General features: G+C 43.2%; 1 protein-coding gene across 1 annotated transcript in view; it reads left to right on the top strand.

The window, feature by feature from the left end:
* Positions 1 to 1441: 1441 nt before the first annotated feature.
* si:dkey-16j16.4 overlaps positions 1442 to 27441 on the top strand; it is a 105057-nt gene continuing 79057 nt past the window's right edge. The window contains exons 1-3 of the mRNA XM_041188551.1: positions 1442 to 1838; positions 17986 to 18064; positions 21688 to 22154. Coding sequence (XP_041044485.1) covers positions 1770 to 1838; positions 17986 to 18064; positions 21688 to 22154 — 615 coding nt within the window. The 5' untranslated portion in view covers positions 1442 to 1769. The remainder of the gene's footprint in view (positions 1839 to 17985; positions 18065 to 21687; positions 22155 to 27441) is intronic.

Genomic DNA, 27441 nt, shown 5'->3' with positions numbered 1-27441 from the left:
CAATCTGGGAAAGCCTCGGAGTACAGTCGCTGCTCCTCCGGATCGGGGGGGGGGGGGGCAGTTGAGGTGGTTCGGGCACCTGATAGGGATGCCCCCTGGTAGGTACCTGCTGGAGCTGTACCCCACTGGGCGAGACCTTGAGGCCGACCTAGGACACGCTGGAGTGATTACATCTCTCGGCATGGCCTGGGAACACCTGGCAATCCCCCAGGAGGAGCTGGAATCTGTGGCTGAGTAAAGGGAAGTCTGGCTGTCCCTGCTCAGCTTACTGCCACCACGACCCTCACTAGGAGAGGCGGTGTGAAAATGGATGGATAGCAGAGCAAGCTCGAGGGGCTGAACGGCCTACTCCTGCTCCTATTTCTTGCGTTCTTGTGCTGTGCTCTTGTATGCTCCTCTGCGCCCCTCTAGAAGTTCCCTTGCTTGATGGTGATGATAGAGTGAGGGATTTTCCAGGCCGTGAGGCTGAATGCTGCTGTTACTGACGGACGACAGCAACTCATGGATGCCCAGTTTTGAGCTGCTGGATCTATTCTGAATGTAACTACAACGTGCAGGGTTACGGGGAAAAGGCAGGAGATTGGCACTAAGTTAAAATGCCCAGAGAGAGCCGGTGCAGACACGATGGGCCGAGTGGCCTCTTCCTGCACTGCAACAATTCTGTGATTCTCTAACTGAAAGTGTGTGCAGAAATCGAATTATAAGGCATGGAAGGAGACCATTCAGCCCATTTTGCCTGTGCTGGCTCTTTGAATGATTAGTCCCACTGCCCTCCCTTCTCCAACCATGCCATCCTTTTTCGTTTTAAACTGAATCAAATTAAATTTTAAATTAAATTAACCCAATTCCCTTTATTAAGTCTGGGCGGGCAAACACACACAGACAGACATATTTGCATAAAGTTATCTATCTGCACGTCAGCATGCTTTTCACAAGAATTACTACATCAGTTACAGCATCATAAATACAAACTGGAATATTGCCGTGCAAACCTCTCATTACAATTAACACCTTTAACTTGCAGACAGCCCCAGACAGCTAATGTGTTACAATTACCAACAGGGGGTGTCAAAAGTACAAGATTTAAGGGAAATAGAGAGCTTCTTTCAGGTTTAACTCCGCCCCTTCGAGCTGATGCCAGCCCTTTTCTCATATTTTTATCTTCGGCCACTTTAGCTGTCACTGAGCCGGGGCGGGCGGGGGTTCTCTCCGTTTTATCCGTTAAGTTTCAGGTCAGTGCTGGTGTCGGGTGCTGGAAGGTCGGTGGCTGAGGAGAGATGGTAACGTCCTAACATCAGGGGGAGAGAGAGGGGGGTGGGCTCCACGCTTTCTGCGTAAAGGCTGCTTCCTCATCGACCCTCCCCCATTCAAACATCATTAAAAGCTTCAACAGCTTGTGCGAGCAGAGAGAGAGAGAGAGAGTGTGTGTATGTGTGTGTAGGTCCTGGGATCTTATGAGCAGCGGATCTTGGTTATCGTTAAGCTGCGGATCATTCTTATCCCCCTACCTCCCTCCAACAAAACCCATTGCATCGTTTAATAGAGGAGATCGGACTCAAAGGAGGCGGTCAGGAGGAAGGCTTTTAGTATTGGTAGCGTCCGCAGAATCAACAAGTTCCCTCGCAGCTATTGGCATCTCTCGGGATCCCCCTCTGTCCTGCCTTAACTGACTGATATTTAACATACCTACTTCCAACTTCTTGTTTTTTTTTTAAATGTTTCGAATCTTATAAACCTTTGGTTTTTTTTTCTCTGTTGCTTTTGACACAATGCTGAAGGTCCTGACCAAAAAGCTCAGAGCGCAGACGCTAAATGAGATCCAGCCCGTTCAAGTTAAGGTGAGTAGGGCTCGTGTTTCCAACTTTTTTTTATAAATATATATCGCAGGAGCGTGTGAATAACCTTGTCAGTTTATGAATGGACCATCTGACACGTGAAGAAAGAAGCCCGTTTCATGGGCTCGCTGAACATTGAGAGTTAGTTAATTATTCGATTATCTTGAGATGTTTAATACGAGTTAATACGAGTTATCCATTAAACCAGAGGAGTTTAAAAAAAAAGTGATACTTTAAGCCCGTTTCTTAAAAATCGATCCCTGGCTTAACTTGACATATTAGCATTTAGCTATCTGTCGATAGATGTTACACATTTCAGTTGTGTGTGTGTGTGTGTATGTTCACACAGTTTGATAAAATGCCATATTGCTTAATATTTTGTGTAAAAAGGGCTGCCTCACTTGTTTCCCTTCCTGTGCCTCACATACATGCCCCATTTACAGCCCGATATCTCAAACAATGATTTTTTGCTGCCCTTGGGAAGTTGTGGTGATTCCCTGAGTTACAAGGGGCTCTTGGATATGTGAGGGAGTGAGCCGAGGGACACTGGAGAGGTATATGCAGCTTAATGTGCAGAGAAGGTGTTGACCTCTTTGGAAGCTGCTGAATACATTGAACTGGCAGTTAGTCAGCTGGTAACATATGCCCACTTGCGGTGCCACAGAGTGGTTGGTTGGAGTGAACCTGCTTACCCATTCTCCACCTGTCCTCCACCCCCCACATTCCCATCGACTGCTGGTGATTCTGGGAAGCAGTTTTTCACTTCTGCCAGGAGGCACTGAGTGATGGTCTTGAAAAAGACTGGCACGTGAAGCAGTCTGCGCTGCTCCTGTTCTTCCTGCTGCTGGGTGAGGCCTGACATGGCACAGGATAGCGGGGAGCATGAGTAGGGCATAAAATGTGTTTATCGAAACTGTGGCCCAAACTGATCGGTCTGATAACTGAACCCTTAGATAATGTAAATAATGATGACTTGCTGGTACTGGAAACGTTGATTTAGATGATTACTTGCTACCTCCAAGGAGTAGTTGAGGTGAATAGCATTGATGCATTGAACACATGAGAGGGCAAGAACTAGATGGATTTGTTGATGGAGTTAGATGAGGTAGGGCTGAAGGAAGCTCATGTGACTGGCATGGCTCTGTTGGGCCGAATGGCTTGTTTCTGTCCCCAAATGTTTTTGGGAAGGGACACAACACCCAGTGTTAACTTATCTTGCTCAACATTGGCCATTGCTTGACTGATCTAGATTTCTAGCCCCCTGACAACCAGTTTGAGGGAGGTAATGTTCAATGGACACAATCCTGTGCATTTCAGCCATTCCAAACCTGTGGAGTTGCTTACTCTCCAGGATTAATCCTGGAGTCCAATTAAAGATTAATCTCCAGGACACCAGCTGTGAATAATCCAGGAGATAATTCCTAGGAGCATTAAACAAAATTCTTTTTTGCCATCATCTTTTGAATAATTTTATTTACTTAAAATAAAATTGTGGATAATGAAGTGTTGTTTAATTGGATGATTCTTGACTGCCAACCAGCTAATGATCAGTCTGTGGGGCTTCCAGTTGGTTTGGGAAGGTGGCGTTCCAAGATGCTAGACATATCGGATAACCAATGATGGGAGCCTGGGGTCGGGGTCGTTGGCAGGTGACCCTGACAAAATTTCCTGGGTTCCTGGATTTGGCAACGCGACCAAGGTGTGTTTTCCGAGTGGGCTACTTATGTAGGGGAGAAACAGGCAATGCCTCTTTAATCACTAAAAGAGGAATTCCACCACACCCCACTCTTCCCCCTTTCCCAGCCTTTACTATCATTTCCTTCCATTACAGTATGTGTCTAATTGTAAATGGACTGTGTGAGGAATTGTGTTTGTCAACCTATACTAATCCCCAGAGTAGAGAAGGCAATATGTTTGTCTCTGTGTTTTTAATGTGGCCACTGTGGCATGAGCAGTATTTATTTATTGTCCATGTCTAATTGCCCTTGAGAAGGTGGTAGTGAGCTGCCTTCTTGAACCGCTGCAGTCGGTGTGATGCAGGTACACCCTCAGTGTTGTTACCAGGGAATTCCAGGATTTCGACCCAGCGATTATATTTCTAAGGATGATGTGGCCTGCTGTCCTTGTTCTTCTGGGTGGTAGAAGTCATGAGTTTGGAAGATGCTGTCAAAGGGGCCTTGGCAAGTTGTTGCAGTGCATCTTGTATCTCTCTATCTCTACAATTAATATTAATCTGTAGAGGGAAAAAAATAATATGCTGAATCATCAATAGCCTTCAGCAAAACAAGGTCTTCAGAGGTGAGTTGATGGATTGAGCCTTCTTAGGGTAATGTTGCTATAGTCAAGACAATGTGCGGTTACTTGATTGTTGCTGGTTGAGTTAGATATGATTTCACAGTTTACTTAGATGATTGTCTGCTTTCTGTATTGATGCAGTAGCAACAACAAATGCTTTGTTCTGACAAGAGGGGCCCACCAGCATACTTGTAGCACGCAGGAATTCTGTTAAGCTTCATCAGATTTAAAGTGACAGGGGCACACTTGTATCAACAAATTGGGGATTGTGTCCAGCCTGGGAAGTTTACAATTGCCCCTCCTCCCATGCAGATTTCTCCCCTTGTTTCTGAAGGCATCAACTGGGCCACAAGTCCTCAGGTGCTGGCAGCTCTCTGGTGTTTGTTGTCCTCTTAACTGGCACCCTGTCCTGTTCACCCATTACCTCTGTTTTCGTTGATGTTTCATAATTCCTATTAAGTGACACCTCATACATATCAACACATGAATTAGGAACAGGAGTAGGCCATTCGACCCCTTGAGAGCCTGCTCCGCCATTTGGTAAAATCATAGCTGACCTGATTTCGGCCCCAACTCTGAAAAGGGAGCCAAAGCATATAGGGGCAGACAGGAAAGTAGAGTCAAACTGAGCCTTAAAAATATTCAGTGGCTCTGCCTCCACGGCTCTCTGGGGTAGGGATTTCCACGGACTAAGGACAATTTTAAAATTCTCATCCTTGTTTTCAAATCCCTCCATGGCCTTGCCCCTCCCCACCTCTGTAACCTCTACCAGCCCCACAACCTTCCGAGATCTCTGCACCCCCAATTCTGGCCTCTTGCACCGGTTTTTAATTGATCCACACTTATTGGTCATGCCTTCACCTACCTCGGCCCTGCACTCTGGAAAATCTCTCCCTAAACCTCTCTGCCTCTGTATCTCTCTTACCTCTCTTTAACATGCTGCTTAAAATCTTTTTTTTGATTGAACTTTTGATCATCTGTAATATGTGGCACAGTGTCAAATCTTGTTTAATTACAATTCTGAAGAGCATGTTGGGACGTTCTGATACATTAAAGGAGCTATATAAATACAAATTGTTCCTGTCATTCCAAGTGCCCATTTCTTATGTTGTGTGATACCTCTCTGCTTCTGTGAATGGATGTGGATATATAATCTATGTTTTTTTAATTGCTTGCATTTGTATAGCACCTTATCGTCACCTCAGGATGTCCCAAGGTGCTTTACAGCCAATTTGTAATATTGGAAATGCAGCAGGCAGCTTGCACACAACGAGCTCCCGCAAAGAACAGATAAATAAATGACCAGGTAATGTTCCCGCAGTGTTTGGTAATTTTCACAGGCCTGCAGGTGATTGACCAGCCTCTGCTCCAGATGGCAGTGTAGCCGGAGTCAATAGATGTTTAGTCTGGGAATTGCTGTGAAGAACAAAATAACAAGAAAATAAGGTTTTAAAAAAAGAAAAACCCTGTGTAACTAAGTTTCCAGTCTCAACTAAAGTGGCTCCATTTCCCCATTGAGGTGGGGAAGGCCAGATGCCAAGTTATACCAGGGTGCTATGCAGCTAGATTGGTGTGGACGGATGTTAGGGAACAGACCATTTTCTGTTAACATTTGGGATCAGGCCTGATGCTAGAGAATAGAAGGGAATCAATAACTTTGAAATTGGAGGGTGTAATGGAATGAAAGAAAGAAAGAATGTTTTTGAAGTTTACTGCTCTTAAATGGCTTTTAAGAGCAAATTCTATCTCTTTGTCTCTCTTTTTCCCGATTTAAGGTGCTTTTTAAAATCACCATTATCTAATATTTCCTTAAGTAGCTTAGTGTTTGATTTTGTTTTTGCCCCTGCATATTGCCTTGTAATGTTTTTTGATGTTGAGAGATCTATGTAAATGCAAGTTGTTGTTGTTTCCCACATACTGCAAACACAGAGTTGGTATTACATTCAGTTGTCACTTGGACCTCTTCCTGGCTCTTGACTTCACAAGGGACGATATTGAGTGAATCAGGAGAGACCATGTCTTGCCATCTCTCCAATCTCATAGCTGTGAACAGGGGACTGAGGCACTACACGTACAGAATGAAAATGCAGCTTAATTGGCTTCACAATCATGCCTTGTAAGAGTAACAGGGATAAGGATTGCTTAAGGGAGTGTGAAGTGTAATACTTGCCAAAGGCTAGGTTTGGAGGATGTCAAGATGACAAAGGTTGACAGTGTTAGGTCAACTGCAAGCAGATTAGTGCTTCAGTGTAAGAATGGGCCTTGTTAACATGCTGTGAACATCATAGCACCAACTGGAAAGCCATACATTAAAGCCATTGGCCATCGCTATCACAAATAATCATTCCCTTATGACTCTCAAAAGGCCTGAAAGCAGAATATATGTGAGGACAGTGGAAGGTCATTTTTATTGCATACAAACATATGAATTAGGAACAGGTGTAGGCCACTCGGTCCCTCGAGCCTGCTCCATCATTCAATAAGAGCATGGCGGATCTGATTGTAACCTCAACTCCACATTCCTGTCTACCCCTGATAGCCTTTCATCGCCTTTTCAGGAAGAGAGTTCCAAAGATGCTCAAACCTCTGAGAGAAAACAATTTCTCCTCATCTCTGTCTTAAATCGTCAACCCCTTATTTTTAAACAGTGACCCCTAGTTCTAGATTCACCCAGAAGGGGAAGCATCCCTTCCACATCCACCCTGTCAAGACCCCTCAGGATCTTATGTTTCAATCAAGTTGCCTCTTTCTCTTCTAAATTTCAGCGGATACAAGCCTAACCTGTCCAACAATTCCTCAAGACAACCTGCCTGTGGCCAGTTATTAGTCTAGTAAACCTTCACTGAACTGCTTCCAAGGCATTTACAACCTTCCTTAAATAAGGAGGCCAATACTGTACACAGTATTGCAGATGTGGTTTCACAAATGCCCTGTATAACTGAAGCATAACCTCCCTACTTTTGTGTTCAATTCCCATCGTAATAAACAACAACATTCTATTAGCTTTCCTGATTACTTGCTTTACCTGCAAACCAGTCTTTTGTGATTCACGCACTAGGACACCCAGATCCCTCTGAATCTGAGCTCTGCAATCTCTCACCATTTAGATAATAAGCTTCTTTTTTTATTCTTCCTGCCAAAATGGACAATTTTACATTTGCCCACACGATACTCCATTTGCCAGATCTTTGCCCACTTACCTAACCTATCTATATCCATTTGTAGCCTCTTTGTCCTTTTCACAACTCATTTTCCTACTTATCTTTGAATAGTCAGCAAATTTACCAATCGTTCCTGTGGTCCCTTCATCAAAGTCATTTATATAAATTATAAGAAGTCGAGGCCTCGGCACTGATCCCTGTGGAACACCACTTGTTACATCTTGCCAACCTGAAAATGACCCATTTATACTTCCTGTTAGCTAGCCAATCTTCTATCCATGCCAATATGTAACTCACTTCAACTTGCGCTTTTACTTTCCGCAATAACCTGTCTGGAAATCTAAGTATAGTACATCTACCAGTTCCCCTTTATCCACAGCACATTTTGTTACTTCAAAGAACTCCAATAAATTGGTTAAACATAAATTCCCTTTCATGAACCCATGTTTACCCTACCTGATTCCCTTTATAATATCCTTAATAACAACTTCTAGCATTTTACATAAGACAGGCATTAAGCTAACAGGCTTGTAGTTTCCTGCTTTCTGTCTCCCTCCTTTTTGAATAAAAGGAGTTCATTACATTTGCTATTTTCCAATCGAATGGAACCTTCCCGAATCTAGGGAGTTTCGGAAAATCAAAAGCAACACATCAGCTATCTCACTAGCCACTTCTTTTAAGACCCTCAGATGAAGCCCATCAGGACTTGGGGACTTATCAGCCCTCAGTTCCACCAGTTTGCTCAGTACCACTTCCTGGGTGATTGTAATTTTCTTGAGTTCCTCCCTCCCTTCCATCTCCTGATTTACAGCTATTTCATGGATGTCACTTGTATCCTCTATAGTGAAGATTGATGCAAAATACCTTGTTCTATTCATCTACCATTTCTGTTTTTCATTATTAATTCGCCAGAGTCACTTTCTAAAGGACCTTTGTTAATTAAAAAAATATATCTTTATAAACTCTTACTTTATATTTCTAGCTAGCTTTCTCTTGTACTGATTTTTTCCTCCTTATCAATTTTTTAGTTCTTCTTTGCAGTGTTTATATTCTGTCCAATCTTCTGACCTGCCACCCATTTTGCACAAATATATGTTTTTTCTTTGACACTACTTTTTCTTTTTAGTTAAGCACAGATGCTGGGTCCTCCCTTTGGAATTTTTCTTTCTTGTTGGAATGTACCTATTCTGTGTTTTCTGAACATAGTATCTTGGCCACTGCATCTCTATTGACCTATCCCTTTAATCTAATTTGCCAATTCACTTTAGCTAGCTCAACTTTCATGCCTTCGTAATTGCCCTTACTTAAGTTTAAAATACTAATCTTGGACCCACTCTTGTCTCCCTCAAAATGAATGTAAAACTTAATCATATTATGATCATTGCTACCTAGGGGCACCTTCAACATGGGATCATCACTTAATCCTGTCATGTTGCAGCCTGTCAGGTATACCCTGCCTTTTGGTTGGCTCCAGAACGTGCTATTCTAAGAGACTATTCGGAAAACATTCCATGAACTGCTTATCTAGGCTACCTTTTCGCATCTGATTTTTCTGGTCAATATGCAGATTAAAATCCCCCATGGTTATCGCTGTAGCTTTCTGACAAGCTCCCATTATCTCTTCCTTTATACTATGTCCTACCATGCAGTTACTGTTAGGGAGCCTGTGCATCAGTCCCACAAGTGACTACTTGCCTTTATCATTTCTCATCTCAACCCGAACTGCTTCTACAACCTGGTTTCCCGAACTTGGGTCATCCCTCTCTATTGTGCTAATACCATCATTAATTAACTGAGCCACCTCTCCACCTTTTCCTAGCTTCCTGTCTTTCCTGAATGTCATGTACCCTTCAATATTCAGGTCCCAATCCATGTCATCCTGCAGTTCAATTAGGTGATTATGTGATCAGATGGTTCAGGTCAGTAAAGGATTAGTTCTTGATTTGAGCTGATTTTGGTCAGGGGAGCAATAAAAGTGCTACATTTGGATGTGCGCTTGAAAAAGAAAATATTGCAGGGGTGGGCTGGGGTTAATTGGATGGCACTCTTCAAAGATCAGCACAGGTACAATGGGCCAAATGACCTCGTTCTCTGCTGTATGATTTTTTGATGCTATAGTCCGAGTACTTGCTGGATTAAAGAAGTGAAAATTGTCCTGGTTCTTTCACCTCCTGATTGGTATTCAGTGACCTTTTGTTGCCATGCATAAAAACAGAAAATGCTGGAAGCACTTGGCAGGTCAGGCAGCCTCAGTAGGAAGAGAGCCTTCTTCGAATGACCTTTTGCCAGAATGGGTTTCAGATCATAACCTGAAACTTTTAACACTGTTTATCTTGTCACAGATGCTATCTGACCCTCCACTGAGTAACTCCCGTATTTCTTGTTTATATTTCAGATTTCCATGATTTTGCTTTTGTTATAGTTAGATGGTATTATGCATTCTTCTGTGTTTTCCCTTAATCCTCTTGGTCCCTCTTTTTGCCTGTTTCTCTTTATTGTTTTTTTGACTATGAATATTTGCCAGTGTGTTTGCATGCCTTCTGCGGCTGTATTACAGGGTTTACGTGTGTTTTCTCCCCTTTGAAAATAAGGAGAAAACAAGACTTGCTTATGGACATGAAATATCCCAGCATTCCTAGTGGCAGTGGATGCCCCCTATTAAATGTAGAGCCTCTAGTTGGAATAAAGGGCTTTCAGTCATGCAAAGGATTCTGGGATATCTCCACTTCCATGATGTCCCTTTGTTACTCCTTGTTTCCAGTGACAGAGAAAAAGCACAATCAAGGCTAGAAATAAAGAACACAATGTGAATAAGCTGTTAGCCTCCCGCATGTCAGCGGTTGGTTGGTCTTCACCTGACCTGCGATTCGATGAGAATAAAGAGGCTTTTGTGTTGCCCACATGGTTGCAAAGCAAAATGCTGTTGATTGATGGGAGCTTGGGGAGCGGTTTTTTTCCCTCCCCCACAGCAGAATTAAAATGGACCTGTTTACGAAACAAACTGTACCAGAGATTGTTTTGTGAACTTACCAGTAATCCTCGTGACCTTTCCTCATTAGGCCCCAAAGGAGGAAACACTTAAATTTGGTCAAATAAAAGCAAAAAACTGCAAATGCTGGAAATCCAAAACAAAAATAAAAATACCTGGAAAAACTCAGCAGGTCTGGCAGCATCTGTGAAGAGGAACACAGTTAACGTTTCGAGTCCTTGTGTCTCTTCAACAGAGCTAAGTAAAAATAGAAGAGACGTGAAATATAAGCTGGTTTAAGGGGGGAGGTGGGGGGGGGTGGACAAGTAGAGCTGGATAGAGGACCAGTGATAGGTGGAGATAGCCAAAAAATGTCATAGACAAAAGGACAAAGAGGTGTTGAAGTTGGTGATATTATCTAAGGAATGTGCTAATTAAGGGTAGAATGCAGGAAAAGCACGGTACAGATAGCCCTAGTGGGGGTGGGGTGGGATAAAGGAATCGAATAAGACTAAAAGATTTTATCTCTACCTTTTAGCCTTTTTCGATTCCTTAACCCCACCCCATCCCTACTAGGGCTATCTGTACCTTGCTTGTTCTGCTTTCTACCTTAATTAGCACATTCCTTAGATAATATCACCACCTTCAACACCTCTTTGTCCTTTTGTCTATGACATCTTTTGGCTATCTCCACCTATCACTGGCCCGCTATCCAGCTCTACTTGTCCCACCCCCATTAAACCAGCTTATATTTCACCTCTCTTCTATTTTTACTTAGTTCTGTTGAAGGGTCATGCGGACTCGAAACATTAACTGTGTTCCTTTCCGCAGATGCTGCCAGACTTGCTGAGTTTTTCCACTTAAATTTGGTCATAGTTTTGTTACTGGACCAGTAATCGAAAGGCCTAGACTCATACTGCAGTGAGTAGGAATTTGACTCCACCATGGCAATTTGAGAATTTAATTACATTTAAAAAAAAACCTGGAAAAAAAGTGGCTGGCATCTGTAAAGGTGACGATGAAGTTGTCAGATAGTTGCAAAAAAGATTAAACTTGTTCACTAATATCTTTTTGGGGAGGAAAGCTGCCATCCTTATACATCTTCCCTTCACTCCCCCCGGCGGCATTCCGTAAGGATCGTTCCCTCCGGGACACCCTGGTCCACTCCTCCATCACCCCCCTACTCCTCAAACCCCACCTATGGCACCTCCCAATGCCCACGCAAAAGATGCAACACCTGCCCCTTCACTTCCTCTCTCCTCACCGTCCAAGGGCTCAAACACTCCTTTCAAGTGAAGCAGCATTTCCCCCAACTTAGTCTACTGCATTAGTTGCTCCCAATGCGGTCTCCTCTACATTGGAGAGACCAAACGCAGACTGGGCGACTGCTTTGCAGAACACCTGTGGTCTGTCCGCAAGAATGACTCAAACCTCCCTGTCGCTTGCCATTTTAACACTCCACCCTGCTCTCTTGCCCACATGTCTGTCCTTGGCTTGCTGCATTGTTCCAGTGAAGCCCAACGCAAACTGGAGGAACAGCACCTCATCTTCGGACTAGGCACTTTACAGCCTTCCGGACTGAATATTGAGTTCAACAACTTTAGACCTTGAACTCCCTCCTCCATCCCCACCCCCTTTCTGTTTCTTCCCCCTTCCTTTTGTTTTTTCCAATAATTTATATAGATTTTTCTTTTCCCACCTATTTCCATTATTTTTAAATCTTTTATGCCCTGCTAGTCTTTGCACCCCACCCCCACTAGAGCTGTACCTTGAGTGCCCTACCATCCATTCTTAATTAGCACATTCGTTTAGATAATATCACCACCTTCAACACCTCTGTGTTCTTTTGTTCTTTTGATTATCTGCTCCTATCACTGCTTGCTTGTCCCTACAACCACACCACCCCCCCACTTCTCCCCCCTCCCGCCACAACCTTAAACCAGCTTATATTTCACCCCTCTCCTTATATTCACTCAGTTCTGTGGAAGGGTCATGAGGACTCGAAACATCAACTCTTTTCTTCTCCGCCGATGCTGCCAGACCTGCTGAGTTTTTCCAGGTAATTCTGTTTTTGTTTTGGATTTCCAGCATCTGCACTTTTTTGTTTTTATCCTTATACCTGATTTGATTTACTTGTGAGTCCAGTTCCACATCAATGTGATTGAGAACTGCTCTTTAAAGCTGCTGAGCAAGCCACCCTGTTCTCACCCTGAGTAAAAAAAATACCAGCCTTGCAGCCATACCCTGAGAATGGCTGGTGCATTTTAATTCACTTGGGCTTCAAACAAGGGGGCACCTTAGAATTATAATGAAGGTGCCTCTTATTTCTATATCTTTACTTTCTATCTTCAGTACTATCAGATTAAATAAAGAATTTATGAGTAGTGAGCACATGTAGTGCAATTTATCAAAGTTTACGGATTATACAGAGGGAGGTGGGAAACTAAGCTATGAGGAGAATGCAAAGAGACTGCAAAGGAAAATATAGAGAGGTTAATTGAGTGGGGAAGAAGGTGGCAGATGGAGTATAATGGGATAATGTGAGATTAATTGCTGTGGTAGGAAGAACAGAAAAGAAAGAAAAGTTTGCATTTGTTTAGCACCTTTCATGATATCAAGACATTCCAAAGTGCTTCACAGTGCAAGTCATTGTTGTAATAGAGGAAATGGAGCAGTCAATTTGCGCTCAGCAAACTCCCACAAACGCTAATGTGATAATGACCAGGTAATCTGTTTTTTGCAATGCTGACTAAGGGCCAGGACACTAGGGATAACTCCCCTGCTCTTCTTCAAAATCATGTTGTGGAATCTTTTGTAATCACTTGAAAGGATGGACGGCCTGAGTTTAACATTTCATTGGGAAGATGGCACTTCTGACTGACAGTGCAGCACTCCCTCAGTACTGCAGTTTTGTTAGTCAGTCTAGTTTTGAGGCTGAAGTCCTGGAGTGGGACCAACTTTCTGACTTGGAGGCAAGTGTGGTGCCAACTGAGTCACAACTGGCAGCTGGAAGTAGAATCTTTTAAAAAAGATGGAGACTGTTGGGCATTGGTATTTAGAAGGGATGTGTGTCCTTGTACACAAATCATAGAAAGTTAACATGCAGATGCAGCAAGCAATTAGGAAGGCAACTTGAGTTGTCTTTTTGTTGCAAAGGCATTGGAGTATAAAATTAAAGAAATCTTGTAGCAATTGGAACCAGAACTGCTCTACAGTGTGCATGGTCTCTAAACCTTAGGAAGGACATACACTGCTGCCTGTGAAGCAAGTAAGTTCAGTAGATTTATTCCGAGGATGTGAGGGTTGCCTGAGGATGTGAGGGTTGTCCTGTGAGGAGAGGTTGAGTAGATTGGATCTATATTCTCTAGAATTTCAAAAGTGATCCCATTGAGATGTAGTAAATTCATAAAACACCTGAGAGTCTACAAATACAATGACCGAGTATCATAATCTTGGGATCAGATGTTGGGTATTTAGGATTGAGATGAGAACTTTCTTCACCTAGAGGGCCGTAAATGCTCAGTTGTTGAGTATGTTCAAGAATGAGGTTGATAGATTTTTGGACAGTGGAGCAATCAAGGGTGGGAAATAAGTTTGAAGTAGAAGATCACCATTATTAATGATGGCCCAGGCTTGATGGGATGAATGGTTTACTCCTGATCCTTTTTCTCGTGTTATATTCGAAATTTGCTGACACAGAGAGAGAGGGGAAACCAGTGAGAGGTTTGATGCAGACATGAGAGAGAGGGGAAAGAAAGATATGGGGTCAGTGGGAGGAGGCTTGTGTGGAGTGTCAACACAGGCATAGACCTGTGGCAAATAGCCTGTTCCAAAGCTGTCAGTTCTAAGCACTCTGAGTAGGGCAAGATGGGTGTAGATGTAAACGGGCTCCATGCCTTCGGACTGACATCGGGAAGCCCTGATCAATACGTGAAATTGGATCAAGATAGTGTAGTGTACACAAAAACTATGGAAGTAGTTGATGCTGGGAACATTGGAACAGTAATAGACTATCTCCTTCAGCCTTGAAAATGTCAACTGTTGCTTAACATTTGCAGGTTTTAGAGGGAGAGTTCCAGATTTTCACAACCCTTTTTGTGAAAATGTATTTCTGGATTTCACTCTGGAACAGTTAACTCTAATTTTAAGAGATCATGTTCTGGACTCCCTTACCAGAAGAAATAGTTTCTCCTTTCTACCTCTTTTTGATGTGACTGCATGTGGTGGGTTCCCTGGGGGAAAGGGTGCTGGGTTTGGGAGATTCAAATAAGGGGCATCTTTGTGTCACACTGCGATTTTGCACTTTGTGCGTATGCTGTTTCTTGAAGCTGGCTGACTGTAATTAGCTGATGAGAGGAGGAAGCCTTGGAACCAGTGGAAATTTGTAGAATTCCATACAGCACAGGTTGAGGCCATTCAGCCCATTGTGCCTATGTTAACACTTTGAAAGAGCTATCCAATTAGTCCAACTTCTTTCCCCATAGCCCTGTTTCTCAGTACTTATCCTATTCCCTTTCATGTTTGAATCTGCTTCCACACCATTTCAGGCAGTGCATTGCAGATCATAACACTTAACTTTTTTTTTGAAGAATTTTCCTCACCTCACCATCTGCTTCTTCTGCAACCTATCTTAAATCTGTATCCTTTAGTTACCAACTCTCTTTGCAGTGGAAATAGTTTCTCCTCATTTAGTCTATGTAAACCCTTCATAATTTTGAATGCATCTATTAAATATTCCCTTAAGACAGAAGATTGTGGTTTTAAGCCCCACTCTAGAACTAGCTCACAAAAATCTAGACTGATTCACTACTCCAGTGCAGTACTGAGGGAGCTCTTTAATGTCGGAGGTGCCATCTTTCAGATTAGATGATGAGTGGAGGCTCTGTCCATGCTCTTGGGTGGATGTAAGAGATTGTGAGACACTATTTTGAAGAAGAGCAGGGGCGTTTTCCCTGCTGTCTTGGCCAATATTTATCCCTTAGCCAACATCGTAGCAATAGATGTGCAAATTGGCTACTGTGTTAACCAAAGTTACAACAATAATTGTAGTCTAAAATTACTTCATTGGCTGAAAGGTGCTTTGGGATGTCCAGTGGCCATGAAAGGTGCTTATAGAAATTCAAGTCTTTCGTTAACTCTCTGCTCTAAGGAATGATCCACAGTGAGTCTCTGCTATCATTCACTGTGTAGAGATTAGCCTGTTCAACACTTGCTGGTGCTGTACCCCACAAGTTGCTAGTCACAGGTGCTCTGGTTGGCAGAGACTCCTGCAGCCAGTCTTAGAGATTGACGTTTTTAGATAAATTTACCAAATCTGATTAGATGTATTCCGGAGGTTTTTTATCATGCAATCCCCCGCCTCCATCTACACCACCCCCTCAAAGAGCCATTTCTTTTTCCCATCTCCAATATTTCATAACTAATAAGTGAGTGTTTAAAAAAAGTGGAAAACACATTTCTTAAAAAAAAAAATAGCTGTGCGATTTTGTTCTCTCAGGTTTTTTAGTCGTTGTTGGCTGTCCCTCGATTCGAGGATGACTTTGACTCAGATTTGTGAGTTTCTTCCATGGGTCTTCATGTGGCTGAACAGACCAAATCCCAACATACACGTCTTTGGGTATTGGCTAGGTTCTTTAACATTTATTCTTTCATGGGATGTGGGCATCGCAGGCAAGGCCAGTATTTGTTGCCCACCTTGGATTGTTCTTGAACTGAGTGGCTTGCCGGGCCATTTTGGAGGGCAGTTAAGAGTTAATCACATTGCTGTGGGTCTGGAGTCACATGTAGGCCAGATCAGGTAAGGATGGCAGATTTCCTACCCTAAGGAACATTCATGAATCAAATGGGTTTTTACAGTAATCGATTATAGTTGCATGGTCACCATTACTGGGACTAGCTTTTGATTCCAGTTTTCATTCATTGAATTTAAATTCCACCAGCTGCTGTGGTGGGATTCAAACATGTGTCCCCGGAGCATTTGTCTGGGCTTCTGGATTACTAGCCCAGTGACATTACCATTTGCCACTGTCTCCCTGGTAATTCATATTTTAATTTTTGGATACTCCAGGGCCATTGAGGAGGATAACCCTCTGCTCAAAATCCATCCTTTAACCAAAATCGGTTTAAAAAAAACAGGACTGGTTGTTCATATTGCTGCTCTTTGTGGGATGTTGCTGTATGCAGATTAGCTGCTGCATTTGCCTACACAACTGTGGGTTGGTGTATTCAAAGTATCTCATTGTATGCTAAGTGCTCTGAGATTCTTGTGAGTGCAATAATCATGTTTAGTCATAACCTTTTTGTCTTACATTGATATAATGTACAGCTTGAGATCGAGGAATTACATGTTTAAAATAGAACCTCATTAAAGTATAATATGTTAAATGGTATTTATATATAGATAAAGTAAATCCAGGTTAATACTTATAAGCTGAATTACAATTAGTGGAAGGTAAATTAAACTGGGCATGAGGACGACCTTCCTTACTGAGAGTGATATTAAGTGTTTGAAATAAACTGTTGGCTCATCTTGGTCAATAGAAAAGCATTAGTGTTGTTGAAATGTTTCAAACTGTTTCACATAGTGAATTGTTGAAAGGTGGATACTGTTGCTATATAGGCAGATTCTGTGCCACGCTTTCCAGCACTTCCCAACGCTGACCTCTTAAAAGGACAGGGGCCGCAGGCGGATGGGAAGACCACCATCTCCAGGTTCCCCCTCCAAGTCAATCGCCACCCTGACCTGGGCATGTATCACTGTTCCTTCATCATTGCTGAATCAAAATTCTGAATTGGCCAAGTGACTGGCAGGGAGGGCATATCTTCAATATGCAGCCTGCAGCGGTTGAAGGCAACTCACCACCACCTTTTCAATGGTCATCTGGGTATAGGCAATAAGTGCTGGCCTTGCTGATGTTGCCCTTGTCCTAAGAATGAATTTGAAAAAAATAACTGCAGAAAATTAAATGACCAGGAGGAAATGTTTTATTTCAGAATGGCCAGGGGCGACTGTGTCTGTGTCTCTCTGTGTGGTAGTGAGTATCGTGGCGTCAGCTTAAGATGAATCTCACACGTTAGGATGCACCTTTAGAAGGCTGTCCCTGGCCCACAGGTGGACCCGCTCTAGCTCAGGGTGAAAATGTGAGCGAGCAATAGACAGGTCTTTTCTCAACCCAAAGAAAAGCCAAAGTATGTTCAGCCAAATCACTATTATGGAGCAGAGTCATTGACACAGCTCTGCTCAACTGGACTAGGTTAAAAAATGTCTTTATTATGCTTTTTTTCTTTAAATTTCTTCAGTAAATGAATTTTGCATGTGTGTGTGGGTACTTGGAATATAATAGATCAGTCTGGAGTGGGTGAAGCATTGGAAAAGATGCACTCCTGACTTTGGGCCTGCATCACTCACTCAGTAAGGCCAAGAAGAGACTGTTTGCCTTCAAATTGATTGGGGGAGCTGGCAAACTATGAGGGTGAACATCTTTAAACAATTGATGATGGATGTATTTGATGGCAGGTGAAAGGCTATACAATGAAAGCTCCAGAAATGTGCCCAACCAGAATTGGCAACCCTGCACATCCTCTCCTTGTTCCCTAGATGGCACCATTCCTGCCATGCCATGCCTCCAATATGGCGGTGTGGCTGGAGTGCTCACTGACCACATCACCTGCTTCTCTTTTTATCCCTTTCAGTAATGTGCCTCATCTTGCAAACTTGTCTCCGTAGATATCCTACTCACCAAGAGATGAGGACAACAGCGACGACTCCGAAGGAGAGAATCAGGAACTGGCACTGATCGACCAAGGTGGGGAATGAAGGCCTGGTCAGTCCTGCATTGTTAACCATTCTCAGTAAAATTGGAACCAACTGTGCATGGGCACATCTAAACGCACAATATGTAAACTGTTAGGGAAATGACTTAAAGCCTACATTTAAAAATGGATGTGGTGGGCAATATATTTGTACTTTTAATGACCTTTTAGCCCTCGCTGCCCTTTGACCCCCCCAGACCCACTCACTCTAATTGAGGCAAAGTGCTGTTTTCAGGAGCCTTTCACTTGCAAGTGCCCCATTTTTGTTGTCAAATAATGGACATCAACACTTCTTCTGTGAGCATAGGTGAACCATCTGGTAGTTTGTTCAAGTGGCGATGACTAATATGTGGGGGAAGGCAGTGAGTGTTGCACTATTTGACCACAAAGAGCATCACAGTCTTTTCTCCCCTTCCCCTCTCCCCAACCGCTTCACCACTTTCACTTTATATTTGGACTCATAGGTCATCGGGTGGGAACCTTGGTTGGTTTTATTTCTCCCTCTCCAACCCCTTTTCTCCCTTTGGCTAATAATTCAGCCCCCCCACCCCACCCCCTCCCCCGGACCGATGACCCACTTCAGATCGCATGGAGTGTATGCTTTCATTCACCGCTAAGTTTTAAAGTTGCCCTCCCTTGGTGTACATGCACACCGCAAGAGAATTACACCTCACCTGGCACTGAGGCTGCTCTGGGTTACCGTAACCAGGTAACTGCTTAGTGAGCTTCAGTAACCTAGGGAACACTGAGATCCCATTCACAGTATCGAGGGTTAGGTTACATTTTAGTTAAATACTTTTCCTTTTTAAGTTGAGAATTCTTCATGTTCTACCTACTTGGTACATTGATACATCAGTGTATCCCTCAGCTGTTTTACCTTCACCCACCCACCTAAGTTTTGATTGCTGTTTATAATTTATCAGTAGACCTCCTTCCATTAGTAACTGCCAATAGCTGTTTTCAAATTGCATCCCCAGTCCCTGGTTATCTCTTGAGCTTATTCTGGAAGACGTTTAAACATGCGGCAGGTGGGGTGTTGGGAATGGGTGAAGGCACTGTTGGAGCCCTACGATCTGCCAATATCTCTGTGTTCCTCCATTTCAGGTCTCTTGCACATCCTTGATTTCCTTCGCTGTGCTGTTAGCGGTCGTGCCTTCAGCTGTCTAGGCTGTAAACTCTGGAATTCCTTCATTTAAACCTCAGCACCTTTTTCTCCCCCTTCAATTTTTTTTAGGATGCGTCCCCTCCTCTGTCTCACTATTCCTCCAAAACGCAAGCTGTGGGTAATTGTGTCATCAGTGCAGAAAACTGCCCAGCTATGTCCTGTACACAAAAAGCAGGACAAATCCAACCCGGCCAATTACTGCGCCATCAGGCTACTCTCCATCACCAGTAAGGTATTGGAAGGGACATCAACAGTGCTATCAAGCGGCACTTGCTCAGCAATAACCTGCTCATTGATGTCCAGTTTGGGTTCTGCCAGGACTGCTCAGCTCCTGACCTCATTGCAGCCTTGGTTCAAACATGGACAAAAGAGCTGAACTCCCAAGGTGAGGTGAGAGTGACTGCCCTTGACATTAAAGCAGCGGTTGACCGAGTTTGGCACCAAGGAGCCCTAACAAAACTGGAGTTGATGGGAATCGGGGGAAATACCCAGCACAAAGGAAGATGGTTGTGGTTGTTGGAGGTCAGTCGTCTCAGCTGCAGGACATCACTGGGGGAGTTCCTCAGGGTAGTGTCCTCAGCCCAACCATCTTCAGCTGCTTCATCAATAACGTTCCTTCCATCATAAGGTCAGAATGGGGATGTTTGCTGATGATTGCACTATGTTCACCATTCATGACGACTCAGATACTGAAACAGTCCATGTCCAAATGCAGCAAGACCTGGACAATATCCAGGTTTGGGCTCACAAGTGGCAAGTAACATTCATGCCACACAAGTGTCAGGCAGTGACCATCTCCAATAAGGGAGAATCTAACCATTGCCCCTTGACATTCAATGGCATTACCATCACTGAATCCCCCACTATCAGCATTGGCCAGAAACTGAACTAGGCGAGCCATATAAATACTGTGACTACAAGAGCAGGTCAGGGGCTAGGAACCCTGTGACGAGTAACTGGCTTCCTGACTCCCCAAAGCCTGTCCACCATCTTCAAGGCACAATTCAGGAGTGTGATGGAATACTGTCCACTTGCCTGGATGAGTGCAGCTCCCACAAGACTCAAGAAGCTTGACACCATCCAGGACAAAGCAGCCCGCTTGATTGGCACCATGTCCACAAACATTCACTCCCTCACACACTGACACACAGTAGCATCAGTGTGTACCATCTACAAGATGTACTGCAGGAATTCACCAAGGCTCTTTAGACAGGAGCTTCCAAACCCATGAGCACTATCATCTAGAAGGACAAGGGCAGCAGATAGATGGGAACACCACCACCTGGAAGTTCCCCTCCAAGTCACTCACCACCCGGACTTGGAAATATATCATCGTTCCTTCACTGTCACTGGGTCAAAATCCTGGAACTCCCTTCCTACAGGAGTACCTACACTACATGGACCGCAGTTTATCAAGAAGGCAGCTCACCACCACCTTCTCAAGGGCAATTAGGGATGGGCAATAAATGCTGCTGAATTAATTTTTTTTAAAAAAATCACTTGGTGAAACATGCGCTGCAGGAGTTCTTTACTCCTCCAGGAAGGACTGTTGCCAAAATTGGGAAGAGGAGGGATGATGAGGAAAATCGTGGTTTAATGTTCAGATGGTGTTCAACGCGGCTTTTTTAAGGATATGGAAATGTTGGGTGGAGAGTGAGGGAGGTTTTGTTTGTAAACTCGCTCATGGGATGTGGGTGTCACTGTCAAGTCTAGCATTTATTGCCCATCCCTAACTGTCCCTGAGTAAGTGGCAGTGAGCCTCCCACCTTAACCATTTCAGAGGGCAGTTAAAAGTCAACCATATTGCTGTGGGCCTTGAGGCACCTATAGGGCCAGACCAGATTAAGGTTGGTTGGCAGATTTTGTTTCCTAAAATGAATGAGGTGCATTTTTACAACGGCTTCATGATCACTATTACTGACTCTGTGTTCGTGATTCATCTAATTTACGGAATTTAAAGTCCCCAGCTGCCATGGTGAGGTTTGAACTCGTCCCTGAGTCGTTAATTTTTGGATTACTTTGTAGTGACATGGCCACAATACTAGTAGCTGGGGTTCTATGCTGTTTGCAACAGAATGAGTTAATGTTGGAGTCAATGCAATGTGTTTGGACTTTCAATTAACAAATTTTCAGCTTTTATCCCATAGTTGCTGTAAACATACTAAATAGAACATCTTATTAGATTCTTGAAAATGTTTGATAGAACTCTTGAGAATTATCTGGCCGATATCTTTCTCAAGCTGTGATAAACATGTACTGGGGATTGTTAAATGTATGCTTTACGCAGCAACCTCATTCTGAATCCAAATCGCGATGCGGCTTATTTTAGATGGCATGGACATGATGGGCTGAATGGCCTCATTTTGTGCTGTGTCATTCAGTGGCTTTTTTTTTTGTTAATTGAAGATGTGCTGCATGAAATGTGATTTCGTTTTTCTAAATTCTTTGCAGAAAGTCAAAGCAATTGCTGCTTGTCACCATTGTCTCCAAGCCATCTACATAATCAGGAGCACCTTTGCAAAGTACGGACAATATTTGACCCCCTGGACTGCGATAGCTCCGAGGAGGAACTTGAACGCATCAACCGAGAGTTTGGAAGGGAGAAGCGCAAGTGGTCTCAGGTGAACAGACTCAGTTGCTACAGCGACAGTACATCCTCCAGTGACGAAGAAGTCAAAGACTTGTGTGGCATGTCCTTCAAGCCTGTACAACAGGCCGAACAGAAGTACAGCTGCAGCAGCCCTGTGCCCTTTAGTGCCTCCCCTCCCAAGAGACTCCACCCCTTGGTCCGAAGGCCCTCGGGACAGATCATACTGACTAGTGTTGGCACCTCGGTTGACCAGGCGACCCCGTGCAAAAGGCACAGGCAGGGCCAAGACTTCAGCAGGCCAAGCCTGGACTTGGAGAAAATGCAACAGGTTGGTGCAAAGTTGGCTGTGAATCTAACTTCTGTGGGTGCTACTTCCATGGTTTAAAAATGGATCATTGTCCAGTCCCTGAGGACTGGTAGGCCTGATGTAATACCGCTCCTGCTACATGTGGCCTGCTGCTCTGAGGATCTGCATTACAAATAGACCCCACGGGAAGCAACTCCTGAGCTCCGCTCTTCGGGAGGTGATGGGGCCTGTTGATCCTCAAGAGTTCTACGTGGAAAAAGCCACTCGAGTTAGGAAGGTTCAGTTTAGCCCAGTTCCTCAGAACAGGATTGCCCAACAGCCCAGAGGAATGGTAAACCATATTTAATATGGGTTCCAAAGGCAGGTAAAAGAATTTAAAAAAAATTTGCCCTTGGGACACGTGCATTGCAAGCAAGGCCTGCATTAATTGCCCATAAGAAGGTGGTGGTTAGTTGCCTTCTTGAATGGCTGCAGTCCATCTGGTGTGGACAGACACATTGCTTCTTTCCTGCAGCAGTTTGATACAACTGAGATGCTTGCTCAGCCATTTTAGTGGACAACCACTTTGCTGTGGACTGGCAGATTTCCTGCTCTGGAAGGTACAATCAGATGAGTTTTAAAGTAATTTCACAACCATTAATAATGAGGGTAGCATTTTATTTCAGATTATTATTATTAATCGTATTTCAATTCTTATAGCTGCCATGGTGGGATTTGAACTTGTGTCTCAGGAGTATTAGTCCAGGTCTCTGAATCACTAATCTGGTAACATTACCACTACACTACCATCCCCACTGGAATTTGTATAGTATCTTTCACTACCTAGATCCCCAAAGCACCTTGCAGCTAATGAAGTACTTTTGAAGTGTAGCCACTGTTGTAATGTAGGGATAATTTGTTCAGAGAAAACTCCCACAAACAGCAATGCAACAACGATCAGATCCTCTGTCTTAAACTATGTTGCTTGAGGAATAAATATTGACCAGGATACCGAGGGGAAAGCACCCCCGCACTTTTTCAAAATAATGCATGGGATTTCTTAGCCGAGAGCAGACAGGGCCTCCAAAAGACAGCACCCCCTCAGTACTGCACAGGAGTGTAATGCGTCTTCCTAGGTAGAACTGATGGTAGGAGGAGACCAGGTGAATCCATGGTGATGGTGTGGATGAGAAAGTCAGCGATAAAGGCAGAGTCTGTTTGCTTGTAACAACGGAAGCCATAGCGACAGTGATTTACGATGAACAGGCTCACTGTAATAAGATGCTATTTCAATTCAGATCTGTGAAGGGTTGGATTCCTGAGCAGATCCCCGACCCTCTCAGCTCGTATCTGCTAACCTGGGGTAATGGTGGAGAACTGGGGGCCTGAAGACTCTTCAATGTTAAACTCAGGTTTCCTTTAACAAGACCCAGGAGGGACAGAGGCGAGTAAAGGTCTAGCTAAGAGGCCTTTTAAGGATAGAGTCCCTTGGTGCACATCACATATTCCGCTCAGAAAGGCCTGTGAACTGTCTGCCAGCAGCACAGAGATGCCAGAAAGGTCTATTAGACTCCTGAGAATTATCTGCTCAAATTCTTTCTCAAGGTCTAGTAAACACGTGACCGCCGGCCTCTTTTTCCCACTGTTGACTGCAAAATGCACGATTTGTTACTTTTTGTTTTAAAGTGGGCAAATGTAAGTTGTGGACATTTGATACCCAGAAACATGGCAGCACGACCGGTAGACAGACTTCGACTTACCATCTTACTTGAAGGGTAGCTTTTCCCTTCACCATGCCCTCCCCACACAGCACCAGCATGCCAATGTTCTGGCCTTGTACTGCGTTTTTAAAAGTGGGAAGGTTTTCATGATATGTTTTTAAAAGCACGTAGGGTCTTCTAAGTTTTAGAAAATATGGGCATAGACTACAAAAGCAAAGATGTAATAATTTTCTTTATCTTTTTATTCAGCTGCTGTTAAAATAACACGTCCAGTTTTGGACACATTTCACTTTTTATTTATTTCTGGGATGTGGGCATCGCTGGCTGGGCCAGCATTTATTGCCCATCCCTAGTTGTTCTTGAGAAGGTGGTGGTGAGCCGCCTTCTTGAACCACTGCAGTCCATGTGGTGTAGGTCCACCCATAGTGCTGTTAGGGAGGGAATTCCAGGATTTTGACCCAGTGGCAGTGAAGGAACGGTGATATAGTTCCAAGTCAGAGTGGTGTTTGGCTTGGAGATGAACTTGCCACCGGTGGTGTTCCCATGCATCTGCTGCCCTCGTCCTTCTAGGTGGTAGAGATCGCAGGTTTGGAAGCTGCTGTCAAAGGAGCCTTGGTGAGTTGCTACAGTGTATCTTGTAGATGGTACGCAATTCAGCAACTTTTTGGAAAGGAAGGTGGTATAGATTAAGCTAATTAGATGATAGTAAGAAATGATTCTGGGGGCACTGAGGGATGGTGGAGCAGTGGGAGGGGTGAGGTTGGGCATGTTAGTAACTTGAGATAGTTGGCTAGTGGTTTAACTTCAAACCTCATATTACAAACTATTTACAAAGATCTCAGCGTATGCACAAGGTATACAGGACACCATAAGACATAGGAGCAGAAATTAGGCCATTCGGCCCATCGAGTCTGCTCCACCATTCAATCATGGCTAAGTTTCCCAACCCCATTCTCCCGCCTTTGCTCCGTAACCTTTGATCCTCTTACCAATCAAGAACCTATCTAACAGTCTGTGCCATACCTCGCCCTCTTGGAGCCTCTCGGTCATCTGACTACTGATGTCACACTTGCATCACTAATATCTTCATGGTCTCATTAACATATCAATTAACCCATTACTCTACACTGAATGACTCTGGCACCGCAATTAGAAGGGATGTATTGGCCTTGAAGGGAGTACAGCGCAGACTCACCACAACGTTACCAGAGTTCCAAGGGTTAGATTATGAGAAGAGATTATATAAACTAGGTTTGTTTTTCCTGGAAGGTACAAGGTTACCGGGTGATTTTGATTGAGGCTTTTAGAATTTTGAAAGGAATTATAGGTAGATGGAGAAACCGTTTTCACTGGTGAGGAGTCGGGGCTGAGGGAACATAGCCTTAAAATCAGAGGAAGGCTATTATGGAGCAAAGTTAGGAAACGCTACTTCACGCAAAGAGTGTTAGATGAATGGATCTCTCCAATTAAAAGCAGTAGATGCTCGCTCAGTTGATGATTTTTAAATCCGAGCTTGATAGATTTTTGCTAGGCGAAGGTATAAAATGATGGTGCATAAACAGGTGGTGTTAAGGCATAAATCCAACCATTATCTCGTTGAATGGTGGAACAGGTTCAGGGGGCTAAATGGCTTCCTCGTGTTCCTATCCTTACAGCCTCCGGATGCCCCAAAAGTGCTTGAGAGCTAATATAGTAATTTTTTGAAATGTCGTCACCATTTGTAATGTGAGAAACTTTTTGTAACCAATTTTGGAATACTGGCAAAATCAGCTTGCCTTCTTTCAAATTTCTGTAAAAATTAAATGACCCTTCAGTCATGGTGCCTCCTTCTCTTATCCTTTCTGCCTCATGCTTGCTGTCATCCTTTGCTCCTTGTGATGCACTCTGATGTTGCCTGAAGGATGCAATATGTTGAGTGATTGTTTGGAACTCATGACTAAAGTTTTCACAGACAGGAGAAAGGAACAGAACAAGTGTGAGAAGGGAGAGACAGAGAGTGCGCAAGAAAGGGAGGAATGTGAATGCCACGCTCACTGTGTGTCAAATAATGTGCCATGCTGACCACACCATAACTGGGAGAGTGACCTTGCCAAGCCGATGACCCACATAATGGTTCCAAGTAGAAGATTGGGGTCATGCACTGGCCCCATTTCATAGCAGTGGCTTCCTTTTGAAAACTCTCAATACTTTTTATCATTGATAAAGAGCTGATTATTCTGTCAACTTTTAATGAAGATTAAAACTGCAAGGGTCGCCTGAATACTGCTGAGTCGAACAATTGTGCTTGCATGCTGATCTGTCTGACCTCTCTTCATGGGCCTTTCTCTGACAAGCCTATCTACTCTCTCTCATCTGAATCGGGGGAGCCCTGTCCGTGCTTTTTCTCTCCTCATTCCACCTTCTATCAATGGTATTGGTTTGGTCGCTTCTCTTTTGCAGTTTGGTGTAGGCTGTCTCATTCTCTACTGGGTCTTTTTATGCAGAATGTATCGTGCTGTTGATGGTAACCTTTTAAAATCTGATAATCAAGATGGCTTCCTTTATCTAGTGCTGACCTTTTCCCTCCTATTATATTATATCAAACAGGTCTCACTTAACTGAGTAGCAACCAATTGTCTTTTACCCACTTAATACAAGTACACACTTGTGTGGAGTAGCCTGAATTACAGAATGGAAATTGGAGAGTGAAGTACTTTGTGAACATTTATCTTTCTATCTAGGATGCCCATATGAAGTCCTGGGCCTTGGAAGGGCATTACTTTTTGGAAAAATCCCTCTCCCATTTCCATGAGTTACCTCCAAAATGGCATTTCCACCAGTATGTGTTAGACTGGGGTTTGATTTATGATAACGGGTGCAGGAATAGGTGTGTAGGGATGGAATGTCAGTCAATAAAAGGTGTCACAATGGGTATGCAGAGGACTTTGAGGGGATGACGATATGTGTTAATGTGTGAGAGACTTGGAGAAGAACTTTGAGACACTGCTGTTCCTTTTTATATTATATATATATATATATATGTACATGTGTGTGTGTGTGTGTATATATATGTGTGTGTGTATATTTTTGGTGTGTATATATATATATGTGTGTGTGTATATTTATGGTATATATGTGTGTGTGTGTGTGTGTGTATATATTTATGGTGTGTATATATATGTGTGTGTGTATATATTTATGGTGTGTATATATATATGTGAGTGTATATTTATGGTGTGTATATATATGTGTGTGTGTATATTTATGGTGTGTATATATATGTGTGTGTGTATATTTATGGTGTGTATATTTATGGTGTGTGTATATTTATGGTGTGTATACATATATATGTGTGTGTATATTTATGGTATATATATATATGTGTGTGTGTATATATTTATGGTGTGTATATATATGTGTGTGTGTGTATATATTTATGGTGTGTATATATATATATGTGTGTGTATATTTATGGTGTGTATATATATGTGTGTGTGTATATTTATGGTGTGTATATATATATGTGTGTGTGTGTATATTTATGGTGTGTATATATATATGTGTGTGTGTATATTTATGGTATATATATATATATGTGTGTGTGTGTATATTTATGGTGTATATATATA

Source organism: Carcharodon carcharias, chromosome 5 (genome assembly GCF_017639515.1).
Source record: "Carcharodon carcharias isolate sCarCar2 chromosome 5, sCarCar2.pri, whole genome shotgun sequence".
Lineage (NCBI taxonomy): Eukaryota > Metazoa > Chordata > Chondrichthyes > Lamniformes > Lamnidae > Carcharodon > Carcharodon carcharias.
The sequence above is the reverse complement of the archived record's forward strand: the minus strand, read 5'-3'. Positions and strand labels throughout refer to the sequence as shown.